Source organism: Vicugna pacos, chromosome 21, assembly GCF_048564905.1.
Source record: "Vicugna pacos chromosome 21, VicPac4, whole genome shotgun sequence".
Lineage (NCBI taxonomy): Eukaryota > Metazoa > Chordata > Mammalia > Artiodactyla > Camelidae > Vicugna > Vicugna pacos.
This window is the reverse complement of record NC_133007.1, coordinates 10,131,609-10,146,659: the sequence shown is the minus strand read 5'-3', so window position 1 is coordinate 10,146,659 and position 15,051 is coordinate 10,131,609. Positions and strand designations below refer to the sequence as shown.

Below are 15,051 nucleotides of genomic sequence, written 5' to 3'. Positions count from 1 at the left end.
CTGGTTTTGCCTTTGAAATACCTGGCACTCTCATGAGAAGAAGAGTGCTTCCCTAAAGAAAGCTAATTTGGAAATTTAAAGGTCCTTAATATTTAGGTGTCTTTCTTATTAAAATAACTAAAAGCCAGTACAGAGGTGTTTGAAGGTGTTTTTGAAACCCCATGACGTCTCCCATTTGTAGGGTGAAGAGTGTGTCAAAGAGGAGAGGGTCTGGGCAAGAGGTGTGTGGACTCCGCTTACGGTAGCCCCGACCACGCTGTGAGAGCCTGCTCTCCTAAGTCCGTCTCGTCCCAGCTGGGCTTTAGTGGCACTTTTACAATCAGTGCAGGCACTGCACAAAAATTAAGCTGAGGGCAGAATTTGTCTTTGGATTCAGCAGCTCCCCTCTTGAACCCCTTCCCCCTTGTCAATGTTCAGTCTCTCCCATTCTCTACTTGATCAGTGCACTGGGGCTCTAGATCAGATCTGATCACACCCCTCCCATCCGTGCTGTCAATTAATTAAAACTCCATGCCTGGTTTATATGTATTTTGGAGGTTTGGAGGTGGGAGTAAATTAACACATTTCTAATTGTGGAATTTCTTGCATCCCCAAAATGACAATGGAAGGTGTTCTCACCTCCTTCTAGGAGAGAGTTGTTTTTCCCCCTAAATATTCAGTCTCTTTGAGATACGAATTCTCTTGAGAGACAAGAAAACTGTGACACATAGATCCAAGAAGGGCCTTGCTGAGTCCAAACTCTGAAGCTTTCATCTTCAGTGTCTTTGATTACTTCAGTGATACAGAAGACAAGTTGTTCGGTAGTTGGTGGTTTTGTGTGTGTGTATGTGTTTAACACGGTAAAGATACACTCGAAATACCATCCTCCTAGATTATGTAGAATGATTAGTTAGTTCAGTGTTAATGCAGCAAGCATTTTCTGCATCCTCATTATGTGGAACATGCTGGGAAATCAGAAATGAAGGTGGTTTTAAACATTCTGCTGCTCTGCAAGACTATATGCCCTGATCTTTGTTTCAGACAATGTGGCATATGTTTAACATTTATATTCCCCGGAACGTTTTATTTTAAACGCCCACAAGCCATCTGCGGGGGACCCAGGGCATGTTCCGCTATGTGGATGTGATGGTTACAGCCCATTGGTTTCCACAGGGAGGTCACACCTGGGCAGATGTATCGGTACCAAGTTCAAGCTGAAGCTGGAGCAGAACTGGGAGAAGCTTCGCCTCCTCTGAGCCACATCCATGGAGCTCCTTACTGTGGAGATGGGAAGGTTGCAAGGTGAGGATGTGCTGTGTTCCTGGGAATGTGTGAGCGAGGACGCCCTGCCCTGCTTGGACCAGGAGGGTCAGCCTCGAGTTTCAGTTTGACTGGTTTTGGAAATGGAAGGGGCAAGGCACTGTGTGGTTCTAGTATTAGACAAAAATCTAGGCCCTGGTAATGATCTTGAGAGACCACTCACATCCCTATATGATCAAGGACAGGTTCACTTTTAGTTAGAGCTCACCCCAGAGTGCTGCGATCTTTGGGCTGAGTCTGTGGGGGCCTTCTTCAGGTTTCAGAGAACCACTGCTGGGCAGTGATTCAGGGAAGGAATTCACGGCAGAGAAGGTTACCTGCCGAATGATTCCGAAAGAGGATGCGAGGGTGTCTTTTGGATCGGTTGCCTAGGACATGCTGCTAATGCGCTGTGTGACCTGAGGAAAATCAGTGGAGCTTTCTGAGCTTTACTTGCTCATTTAATCCCTGGCAGACCTGACTGCACTGTAATTTCCAGCTATTCTGTAAAATCACCCAGGTAAAAATGGAATCGCTCTTTTGATTCTTTAACACACCATAGATTCCTTTTTCTGTTGCCCTTTAGTGACGTCAGTCTAGAGGAACCATTCATCCTGGTTTGCCTGGGACTTGCCCAAATGTAGTACTGAATACTCGCATGTCCCAGCAATCACCCTCTGTTAACCTATTCTGAATGCTCATCTAACCTAATATGTTACTTACACAAAGCTGCTGGGGGTAGGAACCTGGAAGGCCAGGCACTGCGGTTTGTCTAGGATTCCGAATCCTAATAAGATGGCCTATTTTTTTTTTTATTGTGGTATAGTCAGTTTACAATGTTGTGTCAGTTTGTGGTGTACAGCACAATGCTTCAGTCATAATATACATGTATATTCCTTTTCATACTCTTTTTCATTATTGGTTACTACAAGATGCTGAGTGTAGTTCCCCGTGCTTATACAGTAGGACCTTGTTGTTTATCTATTTTATATAAGGTAGTTAGTATCTGCAAATCCTGCGCTCTCGATTTATCCCTTCCCACCCCTTTTCCCCTCCCCCGGTAACCATAAGTTTCTTTTCTATGTCTGTAAGTCTGTTTCTGGTTTGTGAATAAATTCATTTGTCTTTTTTTTTAGATTCCACATATAAGTGATATCATATGGTATTTTTCTTTCCCTTTCTGGCTTACTTCACTTAGAATGACAAAATTTGGGTCAAGATGGCCTATGTTTAATTTCCCAGATCAAGTGAAAGCATCTTATATCATGAAGACCTCATAGGAAGCAATCTATAGACTTTCTTGGGGTTCCATGCCATTGTTTAGAAATCACTAAATATTTTTTATCTTCTCAATTTTCTAAGATCTTTAAGCTTTAGTATAAGTCTATTTCTTTTCATAGAAGTATAAGCACCAGATGTTTCCAGACCTCAGAAATGCATTAAGATAACAGAGGTCAGTTTCATACTCAAACCTTGCTCGGTTGCTGCCACCTTCTGCCCAGCTCAGTCTCAGCTTGCCACGCCTCCTCCTCCATCTCAATTAAACATCTTCCTGGAGACGCCTCACGTGTGCGCAGAACAAATCTGGCCGACGCTGGTGTTGTTTTGCTGTTCCGGCTGCCTCACGTTAGGCCTGCTGCTCACTGGTAAAGGTGTTTATAGGAGTAGGTCACCATTGCCATCCAGACAGAGCTCTCCTTGAACAGAACATTCAGCCTTACGTCGTAGCATCTCCTACAGCCGCCCTCTGATGTCCAGGACGCCACATCTGCCTGTGGGCCTGGAGCAGAAAGAGGGCAGGGCCCTCTTCCTTACCTGATACTGCGTATTCTAGCCTGGGCTTTGGAAAAGCTTCACCTGTAGCAATACCTGCTTGGCTACTGAGCCTCACAAAGTCACTTTCAAAGTGTTCCTTTCACCTTCTGCCTATGTTCACTCTCTGTAAAAAGTCGTACTTAGTTCTGCCATCCAGTGGGAAGATGTCTCTGAACTGCCGCTTTGTCTCGGCTGGAGGCACTCTGTTACACATAAAACAAGAAGGTGCTGCACAAATCATCTAATCCACTGTTTAAAACACTCGAAAGTGGGTAGCTTTATTCTAAGGGAATCACAGATCCCCAAGAAGTCATCCTCAGACTCTAGTTTTAGTAAATTTGTACTAAAAGCTAAAAGTTGTCACTTTGGATATCACTTGTCAATAAAGTTATCAAAACAAACACAGTGGAGGGCTCTGAAGTTGCGAGGTGTATTTATCTAGAAGTCGGTCATCTCAGTCTTTGCTGTCCACTGTGGGGGGCCACGTGTGGCCGCTGAGCCTTTGAACATGGCGAATGCAACGAAGAAATTAAATCTTGTTTAATTTGAATTTGAATTTAATTTAAAAACTGGATCTTGATTCAGTTATCAGAAAACTAGGAAGTATTTGGAGCAACTTGAGTAGGTGAATCTACTTTTTCAACCACAGAATTTATAAAATCTAAATACAGATCACGTGTTTGTATTGCCATGTGTTGTAAGTGAAAAATATACATCAGATTTCAAAGACTTCATTGCAAAAAAGAGCATAACATATCTCATTAATAATTTCTTATACTGATTAAGTATTAAAATGATAATATTTTGAATATATTGGGTTAGATGAACTATATTATTAAAGCTAACTTCAGCTATTTTTTTTTTACTTGTTTAATGTGATGCTAGAAAATAAAAGTTGTATATAGGCTCTTATTATACACGGCATGAGATGACACACAGTATACTTAGATTGTCTAGATTAACTTCGAAATGAAAATTAACTTGGAGTTTCCTTAATTTCTTCCAGTATGTTGTTTTTCTCGTGTCTTTTATCCTTTCTCCATTTACAGCTTACCATTTTAAAATACGATTACTATACAATTGTAATTATAGCACACTTTTAATTCATTTGAAAGCATTTTCATATCTAGTTATTTAATATTTACTCCATCCCTGTAAGGAGGTATACTTTAAACAACGGTTAGTGATATTATGTCCTGGGTCTGAAAATCCTTTATCTACTGAGTCCATTATCTATGTGTCCGTTTTGGACATGGTGAAAAGCCATGGAGAAAAAAATACTAACCTTCAACCCATCTTACAGTAGTCAAATCTTGGTTCTTTCAAGGGGGCTTCCACCCTAGTTTATCTATTTTTTGTTCCCATAATGTGTTCATGTATCCCTCTAAACAATTCAAATTTAGTCATCAGTTGTATCAGCATTTGAGATTCAAAACAAAAATGGTGTTTGTCTTCTCCCATTATTTGTTTCTTCCCCTGCAATATATGTTAGCTGCCACCAGGTGGTACTAGGACCCAAACCATAGAGCTGCACTGGACGGAGAGAAGGCAGCAGTTGGGCTGCAGAGTCTCTGGGTTTATAAGTATTTCAATTCCATAAAATCCTAACTTAACAACAACTGCATCTAGACAGAACAAAACCATTTCAACATACGTAAATATCAGATGAAAATGAATGGAAGACAAAACCACACATTGACGGGCAGGTGTCCTCCTCACCAGATCAGCTAACTGTCTTCAGGAGTCCACTCATTATTAAGCTGATAGGTCTTTTCTAGTGTAAGAGCATCTTCCAGAAACACTGGCAGGACCCTTGTGGATCTCCAAATGTTTCTGAGCCATGATTAAAAGCAATCTCTTAGTTCCTCCTTGATTCCAGCTTGCACTCTTTAATACATGTAAGGAGTTTTAAGAGCTTGAAATGGCAGTAACTAAATGAGAAAACCTACTTTATGTATGTATATATGTCAATAAGAGTGTATATTTTTACCTTCCAGGAGCCTGGGAGAAGAATGTGATGATGGGGACCTTTTGAGTGGAGACGGCTGCTCAAGGGCATGTGAACTAGAGGAAGGTTTCAACTGTGTGGGTGAGTTTAGGAGCACCTGCTGAGGCTCATGTGCACCTGCCGTGGCTTCTGTCCTGTTTTGGAGGTGTGGCTTATTTTTGTGAGCTCTTGATATCCTGCAATGTGTAGCTGAGTGATAGCAACAATGACATTTTTGTTTGTTTCTTTTGTTGTTTTTTAACACCCGGCCTAAAGTGTGATATGACAGCAGGGCACCATGTTATTTTGTTCATTGGATCTCCATTTGGTCTTCAACAGTGCCATTTGATGTGTCATTGGCACTGTCTAATTTTTCACATATATTATCTCATTTAATGCCTACAATAAACGTGAGGAGACTAAACAGAGGTGCAGAGAACTTAAATAACTTGCTTCCTCCTAATACAGTTAAAGGTGATGATGTCAGGATTCGAGCCAAGGAAGCAAAGCCCTAGAATTTACATATTAAACCACTAGGTCATCCTGCCTCTTAGATTAACGTTACCAAGGGTTGCTCTTGGGTCCCCATGTCTCACATCAAAATGCCAGCTAAGCAGTAAACTCACACAGACTCTACATAAAAATTCAGGTAGGAAATCTTTTAATCCAAAGGAAATACAAGCTATGTCTTGGTGTCTGTGTTTAATAGATAAGATCACGAGGAATGGCAGAGGGTCGTAACATTTCTTGATCCTGGAGACTCACTGGCAATAAGTTATTACTAGGCGGCTTTGGGTCCGCACTCTTGCCACATAAGAAGGCCCTCCAGAACGCTTCTCCCACGTATCAGAGTTACTTTAAAAAACAGTGCATTTTAAAAGATTTCAATGTTTCTAAATCTCAAGATAAGTAGGATATGATTATAATTATGTAGAATTTATTAAGGTGTTAAATATGGTACAGAGCACATAGATGCCCCTGCTCTCCAGAGCAAAATAGTGAAATTATAAAATCTTGGTAATCTGACATCCATCCATCCATCCAACAAAGCATGTTCATTGCCCACCATATACCACAAGCCTGATAGGCTCCCTGATTTCTTCCTGTGTCCAGCTTCCTCCCCTTACAGAAATCTCTTCCATCGTTTCTTGAGAGACAGGCCTCTAGTTTTCGCTTACACACATCTAGCAGTGAAGAATGCACCATGAAAGAGATTATTCTGTTTAAAAATTGCTTTATCTGTTATACAAGTCTTCCACCCTTTTCTGGTTTGGAAACTGAGGCTCAGAGCACTTTAGTGACTCATCCCCAGGCATATAACTAGGTTTCTGCAAAGCCAGTGCTGGAACTCAGCTTTCCGAATTCTTAATCAAGTGCTTTTTCCTTGCTATGAAACTACAGAGGATACATTTTTTTCCTGTTTTATTTGACTACCATTCAGATGTTTGAAATGCCTCTCCATTATTCTCCTTTTCCAACCCAAACATCCCCTCAGGTGATTAGGTTTCCATACCCTTTCCTATTTACCCTAAGCTGGCATACTTCATGTGGTCAATGCCCAGAAAGGAATTTAATACTACAGATGTGGTCTGGCTGTGCAGAATACACCAAACTGATTACCTCCCCTCTTCTGCACGTAAGTGTTTGTTAATGCCACCTCTGTTTACATCATTTCTTTTTGGTAGCACATAGTGGGCTCATGATGGACACACACACACACACCCCTTCTCCAAGGCAGCTCAAGTTTCATTTAGCTTGCAAACTGACCTTATTTTGTTTCTATCACATTTGATTCCATTAAACTTGGCTCATATTTCCTTACCCTCCAACTTTAGTAAGACTATGGCTGAATAATTTTAACTTCACAGGACAAAGTTAAAATGATCTATTCCACAGTTAGACATTTGTTTCAGTGAGTAATATGCTCATAGTATACTAAGCATGTGTTCTATTCCATTATTTCTCAAAAGATTAGGTTTGAAGAAACCATTGTGAAATGTGTTTTACAAGTGGTCTGTTGTTTTGACATGGATTTGAAAAAGTCAGAGGCAAAAATTTTAAGTCCATGGTAAAAAAAATAGAGAAGAAGCAACAAGAAGCAGTCACTGGATTATACAGATAAATAAAACATATATACATATATGTTATAAATAATACATATTATAAAATATATATATATTCATATATACATAAGAATGAATATGTAGTGCAGATAAACTATACATGTTTATGTATACAAATATATATATATTTGTATATCCATATATCTGGAATATATAGACATAGATATAGATTTATAGATTTATATATGTGTGGAATCATAGAAAAGTCACTCCAAATACACACATACTGACTTTGGGCAAGTGAGTCAGAAAGGCCATGGATTTGATGGAACGCAGAAGTTTTAAACCCAAAATAGGTTTAGAATCAAATTCTAGGAACAGTGGCTTATTCCTGACAAGTAGAGAGAGTTACCACAGAAGGGTCTTAGACTTGAAGAAATTCTGAAGGAAAATTGTTAGTAACTAAATAATGATAAACAACTGAAAAATCATCAGAACAGCCCTGCGGTCTATCTGTGAAGAATTTAAAAGTAAAATAACTGTATAGTGACAGTAAGTTTTAGTAATGATGTTACTGAATGCGTACCTATGTGTTGATTTATTTTACATCTTAATCTTATTTTCATGTCCTGTTATTTTAAGTAGAAATGGGAAATTAGAATCATGCTAGAAATATGGCTAGAAAATGCAATAGTACTTAATAAATGGCTTTGTAAATGCATCTCAACTTTTTACATTTGAGAAAAGCTAGTTTGCACATCTGGAGTCGGTATGGTGAGGCTGTTCACTTGGTAGGAGTTATCCTCTGAGCAAGTACAGCGCTTGTCCAGAGGACACCACTTGCTGTACAAGCCCAGCGTTTTTTCTCACATATTCATTATTCACATGTTTGCTCATAACGACAGTCCCTCAGTGTGGGGAGTAAGAGACAGCCCCTGAACTTGCCTTCTGTAAGCCTGGCTCAAAGCCAAGCCATGTTGCTTCTGCATTAAGGGAACTTCGGCAGGTCACTTACAATCACGGAGACTCAGATCGCCCAGTTGAGAAACGAACAAAATATGCAAACCTCACATGGCTGTTGTAAGACTCAAACATAATACGTGTGTAACCCTTGTAAACCTGGAGCTCATACTGTCCATTTCAGAGAAAGTTGCATGGTTAGTTGAAGAAACACAATCTGGCAGCAAAAAGTAATTGAAAACAAATCCTTCCAATGCTTTAACATTTTAAAAAACTCTGAAGAGGATCCAAGGACATAACACATCATACCGTCTATTTAAATTTCCTTTCTTCTTTTACTTACCCCTCTTATATCCCCAGCTTCCCCTAAGTACCTTGCTTATTGATTGTTTAAATTTTCTTTCTATATCCAGCCTATAGCTGCTTTTTGTCGTCCCTATTCCTTCTCCTCAAGCCCACCCCTTTGTATACTTTTTATTATATAAATGGATTTTAACACTCTCCCCAGGGAGAAGTATCCTCTTCTTTAATTGTGTGTGTGTGTGTGTGTGTGTGTTGTCTGCATGCTCAGGGTGGGCATTAGACCAGCTGGTAATTACAGGATTCTCTTTAGCGACTGGAGAAAAAAAAATGTAATTATTTTTATATGACATATATAAAAACACTTTTTCAAATGTCATACAATATTTCTTGTCAGGGGAGCCAAGCCTGTGCTATATATATGAAGGAGACGGGATATGTGAGCCTTTTGAGAAGGAAACCAGCATCATAGACTGTGGCCTCTATACTCCCAAAGGGTACCTGGATCAGTGGGCTATCCAAGCTTATTCTTCTCATGAAGACAAGAAGAAGTGTCCTGTTTCCTTGGTAACTGGAGAACCTCATTCCATGGTAAGTTAAGCCAGAAGAACAGAGTCAAGGCTAAACAAAATTGTGACGTGATTCCCCCAGATGCTTAGTGTGACTTCCATTTTTCTCCTAACTCTGACACCAAATTTAGTTCTTACTGAACTCACAATAAGATCATGTTAAATGAAAAGCTTCTAGACTGGCCATTAAATCTTGTCTCCCACCCTCATCTCACTTACCCTCACTGGTTTTCATCTAGGAACCTTTGGCTATGCAATAGCTGGCTTCAGGATAACACAAAGGCATCTCAAAATTAACCTTATAATTGCACGTCCCAAAAATTATGCTTGGGCTTTGTATTTGGGATAATTTACTTTAAAAGAAGAAAAAGAAGCAGTGAAGAGTCAGAATGCCTGGATGACATTACTGGATCTACCAGTATTATTATGATTATTACTGAAGTGAGGTTTGACAAGTCACCGAATCTCTCTGGGCCCTGATTTTCTCACGTGTAAATTGGGTATGATAATACCTTTTGCATTTAACTCAATGGTTTATTACAAGGATTAAATGAAGGTAAAAATATATATTTAAGATCAAAGTACAATTTGAGTTAAAGAATTCTTATTGTTAAAGAAATTTTAGAGTTAGTACTAGAAACAAACCCATAGGTGTACAATTTTCCATGAATATCTACCCAAATAAACAGCAGATCCTCTGAGGACTGACTTCTGTGAATTATAGTTAAATACTTAAAAGAAGATTAAGGGCTTTGGTTTTTGGATACTATTCTAGATGCTTCCATTGCCAAATAAACTCTGCCATTCGTCATAACAATAAGTAATACAGTCCTTTAAACAGAAGTAAGATTTAACTCTCTAGGTATTTTAGGCCAGGATGAAATCATTGGATTTCAGCCTTGAGGAGACACCCCCAGGTGACTGAGGAACCAGCCGTGGTTGGTCCTCCAGTTCAAAGAGTTTGTGAAGGACTCAGGTGTCTTCGAGATATCAGCTCGTTCCATCCTTGGCTTGCAGCTTCCTTTCTCACGCTCATAAGATGACCGCGACTCCTCCAGGCATGAAGTCATTATTCCAAGCAGGAAGAAGGGGAAGGTCAAAGGGAAACGTGTGCATGCTAGCTTAGTCTCTTCTTGTTGGGAAAATGGCAGCTCTTCTGGAAGTCCAACACTATAGGCTTTTACCAACATCTCATTGCTCAGATCCAGGTCACTTCATCATCCTTCATTGTAAGGGACCGTGAGGAGATGAGCATTGGGTACACTGTCACCTTGAACAAAATTGGAGTTTGTTAATAAGAAAGAAAGGGAAATGAATATGGATAGGCAACTAGCCATGCCTACCACACTCCTTCAACCAATTCTGGCATCTTTCTCATGAATTCTGGGGCACAGTGATAGGAAACCAGGAAAGCTGGGAGATGCTGAGTTAGAAACAGCTCTCTAAGGTGGCTTTTAATCTAGCCTGTCTGTCTTCCCCCAGTGAAATGGGAGAAATTTCCTGGAGTTTCTCTTTCCTGGTTCCTTTACGCAGCTGAATGCTTAGTGGTTCCCTGGCTCAGTAGCCTCGCTCCTGGGACTAGTGGATCCTGCGTGGTAAGGATCTAACCATCATCCCGGACAGACTTCCCTGACTAATCCTGGGAGCAGCTGCCCGGGATGTGCCAGGACTATTCTTTGAGCAAGATAACCTGGGTCAGCAGTGGGCTGAAAGTTGTCCTGTGTGTTCTTGTACCCTGGGAAGTTATATCTTGAGGCCAACAGAGAGCACTGAGATGTTCTACATTGGGAAAAGTTTTCTGCCAATGATGTGATCATTAAGGCATTCAGAAAAAGAGGAAAACTTTGGTTTTGAGCTGGAGTGTTTCATTGTCCTTATTTACCCCTCACCTTCCACATTTAATTTTTGGTTAAAATTGCATTTCAGATTTGCACATCACACCATCCAGGTTTACCAGAGCACCGTCCCCTTACTGGCTGGTTTCCCTGTGTCACCAGTCAAAATAGACCTCAGGATGAAGGGAAGAAGCAACCAAAAGGTAGCCTGGAGAGAGAGGATGAGGTTTGGCTCAAAGTAAGTGGCCCAAATGTTTTTGTGTGTGTGTGTGTGTGTGTGTGTGTGTGACAGCTATGGCTAGATTGTGCACATGTGTGGGTACATGTGTGTGCATAAATGATGCGTTGGAATGGCTTCTCAAGAAATTCCCTTTTGTCATCTCAGTTTTTATATTTTGAATTTATTTTCAGCTCTTTTTGAACGTTGGACTTTTCTTTATAAGCAATCACTTTATCGAAGTATAATATACACACAAAAAAGTGTAAAAATCAGAAATGCATACATCAAAACTGTTTACAAAGTAAACATCCTCTCTACCCAACACACAGATCAAGAAACAAAACATGAACATCATCCCCAAGAGGCGCTCTCACTCCCCCTCTCCTTTATTGTCCTGCAGAGGTATCTACTGTGTTTACTTCTATCCCTGTAGATTACTTTGACCTATTTGAATTTTATGTGAAAACCTTTGCGGTATGTACTCCTTTTGCCTTTCTTATTCAGCATTCTGTCTGTGGGATTCATCCATGCTGCTTTCGCTTTTCTTAGCAGGAGCATTCATCTTCATCCTGTGTAGAATTCCACTGCATGGATATACCATAATTTATTTATCCATATTGACGAACGTTTGGGTTATCTCTCGTTTTTTCTCTATTGTGTATATTACAAATAGTTCTGCTATCAACATTTCCATACAGTTCTTTTGTAGATGCATATAAACAGTTGGGTGTATTCAGAACTGCCAGTTGGGCAGATGACCACCTGTGTAGATAATCCCAAATGATCTTCCACTTGCTTGTACTAACTGATACTCCCACCAGAAGCTCATGGGTATTCCAGTTGCTTTACATGTTCACCAATATTTGATATTTTAAGTCTTAATTTTAGTCACTGTTGAAGATGTAAAAGCATCCTCCTGTGGTTTCAGCTTGCATTTACATGTTGGCTAATGAGATTGGGAGACTTTCATATGTCAATTGGCCATTTGTAGATCTGTTTTCCTTTTTTACTGAAGGGCGCATTCAAGTCTTCTGCCCAAATTTCTACTGGATTGTCTGTCATTTTCTTCTTAATTTGTATGGTTTCTTCACAACTTTCTGAATGTAAATGCTTTTCCAGTTGTGTGTTTTTTACTATTTCCCAACACTCTGTAGCTTACTTTTTTTTCCCACTCTTAATGGTATCCTCATATGGATAGAGTTCTAAATTTTACTAAAATCCAATTTATCCTTCTTTTTATGGTTAGTGCTTTTCGTGTAGTGTATTAAGAAATCTTTGCCTACCACAAAGATATACTTTCCTGTTTTATCTTTTAGAAATGTTACTGTTTTACCTTTTGCATGTAAGCATACAATCCATCGGAATTTTAACGTATTGTATAAGGTAGGGATCAAGGTAGGATTTTTCCCCCTAAATCTAGAACCATCATTACTCAAACTAAAATGTTCTTTCTCCCATTGTGCTGCACTGCCAACTTTGTCATAACTCCACTGGCCATATGTGTGTGGAGGTCTGTGTATTGATTCTATATTTTGTTCTTCTGATCTGAATGTCCTTCATCAATATCATACTCTTAATTACTATACATTTTTGATGAGTCTTAAAGTCATATCATGTAAGTCCTGAAACTTTGCTCCTTTTTCCCCCGGATTGTATTGGCGATTCTTGGTCCTTTGAATTTCCATATAAATTTTGAAATCAGCTTCAATTTTCACACATGGAAAAAAAAAAACCTGATTCAACTTTGACTGGGATTTTATTGAATCTCTAAGTCAATTTGGGGAGAGTTTTCTTTTTAAAATACTGAGTCCTCTATCTTCTAACATATTCTTTGAGATATTTAAATCTTCTTTAATTTCTCTTAATGTTTTATAGTTTTCTGAGAAAAAGGGGATTGAATTTTAGCAAATGCTTTTTCTTCATTCATTGAGACAGTAGTGTTATTTCCCCCTTTGTTCTGCCACTGTCTTGATTTATTTTGATAAATGTTTAAATGTTAAATCAACGCTAGATCCTAAGGAAAAAATAACAACTTGGAGGAAATGTATAATACTTTGTCACTACTTTTGGATCCTACTTTTGAATATTTCAGGTGTTTTTTTTTAATCTATATTTATTATACCTTAGTTTCTACATTAAAAAAAATTTACTATTTTGTCAGGTTTTATGATGAAGGCTAACTTTGACTCCTAAAAGTAAGTTTCCTTTTCCCCAGTTATCTGGAATATTTTGTGTAAGGTTTGTGTTAATTTTGGAGGTATTCATCAATGAAGCTATCTGAGTCTGGTGTTTTCTTTGAGGAAAACATTTAAATAAATGTTAAAATTTTTAAATGAATGTTGAAGAATTTGGGTTTCCTATCTCTTCTAAGAACTATTTTGGTTAAGTTCAGTTTTTCTTCAAGTAATTTGTCCATTTTTTCCTAAAATTCTGAATTAATTGGCATTAAGTTTTTCATAATGTTCTCCTGTTTCATTTGTAATATTTTCACAATCTCCAGGACATTTTTTTCACTTATGCTATTGTTAATTTTTGGCTTCTCTGTTTTATTTTTTTGTTCAGTCTTGCTAAAGATTTATCAACTTTATTAATCTATTATTAATGTTTTATAGAACCAACCAAAAAAGATATATATGTGTATATGTATATTCTTATACATATATACATAAACATAAAAAGAAGGAAATAATGAAAATAGCATAATGTGTGCTCTTATTTTCATTATTTTCTTCCTTTTATGTTTACATTAAATTTGCTCTTCTTTTTCTAATAACTTGAGATGATGCTTGGATAATTAATTTTTAGCTTCTTTCTTTTTTATATATATGTTAAGGACTGTCAATTTCCTTCTAAGTATGACTTTAGCAACACACTACAAATTTCACATGTCTCATTTCTGTTAATCAAACATATTTTCTAATTTCTATTTGATTACTTTTTTGATCCCAGAGTTATATATAAGTGTGCTGATTAACTTCCAAACATTTGTGGATTTTCTGGTTACGTTTCTGTTTTTGATTTATAGCTAGAGTCCCCTGTGATCAAAGATTATATTTTGTATGGTTTCAAACTTTTTGTAATTTGTTGACCCTTGAATTATGAGTCATGGTTAAATACTGAGAAATATTACATGAACTTTGAAAGTAATACATAGTCTGGAATTGAAATTGTTGTATACGGCATTTTATATATTTAGCATAGATCAAGCTCATCTATTATGTTGTTCCTATCATATATATACAATATATATACATGTTTTTCCTGATATTGCGCATACTGTTTCCATCAATTACTGACAGGTATGTGTTAGACTTTCTTATAATAATATTGGATTTGTCTCTTTCTCTTTTATTTTTGTCAGTTTTTGATATATCCATTCTGAGGCTATGTTATTAAATATGCAGGTAATTCTCACTTTGCAGTATGGGACCACAAAATGACCGTGTATCCTGAAACTGCGAAGTAAACTTAATAATTGATGGCAAAAATTACCGTTGTTACATGATCTCTGAAACTTTTTGTCACAATATTAAAAACTCTTATTTTGAGTAACACATGTGAAAGGAAATGAAAAAAAATAGTAAACTTTAGTTCATTATAATTTAAAACATTACAAACATAGAGAATTAAAGTGTTTAATTTCTTTGTTAAAAAAAAAAAACTACCAAGTGTAGTTTGAACAGTGCCTGCCTTTTTTTTTTTGCGTCATGTGACTTATATTACAAAGCAAGCAGCTTTTCTGTGCCTTTGTGAATTATCATATTCCTTTCTAAGTTTGATCAGCTTCCAGTATGTTATAGTACTTTGCACTTTCAATGCTATGAAATATCTCTAAGAGTTCTTTGTACTTGATTTTTTCCTTGGCATTATTCCGTCTGGGACATCTTCATCCTTTTCGTCACCACTGCTTTTGTCATTTATGTTAATAATTTCACTTTCGCTAAGTTCCTCTGGCTGCATATCCAGAGTCTCAAACGGCAGCAGCATCAGTATTCCCACACTCAGTTATTTCATCTATAACTCT

At 38.0% G+C, this 15,051-nt stretch overlaps 1 protein-coding gene across 1 annotated transcript in view; it reads left to right on the top strand.

Moving 5' to 3' along the window:
* Nucleotides 1-15,051, top strand: part of PAPPA2 (pappalysin 2) — a 245,644-nt gene that overhangs the window by 120,836 nt on the left and 109,757 nt on the right. Inside the window, exons 9-12 of the mRNA XM_006199611.4 lie at nucleotides 1,153-1,281; nucleotides 5,091-5,182; nucleotides 8,801-8,994; nucleotides 10,899-11,045. Coding sequence (XP_006199673.2) covers nucleotides 1,153-1,281; nucleotides 5,091-5,182; nucleotides 8,801-8,994; nucleotides 10,899-11,045 — 562 coding nt within the window. The remainder of the gene's footprint in view (nucleotides 1-1,152; nucleotides 1,282-5,090; nucleotides 5,183-8,800; nucleotides 8,995-10,898; nucleotides 11,046-15,051) is intronic.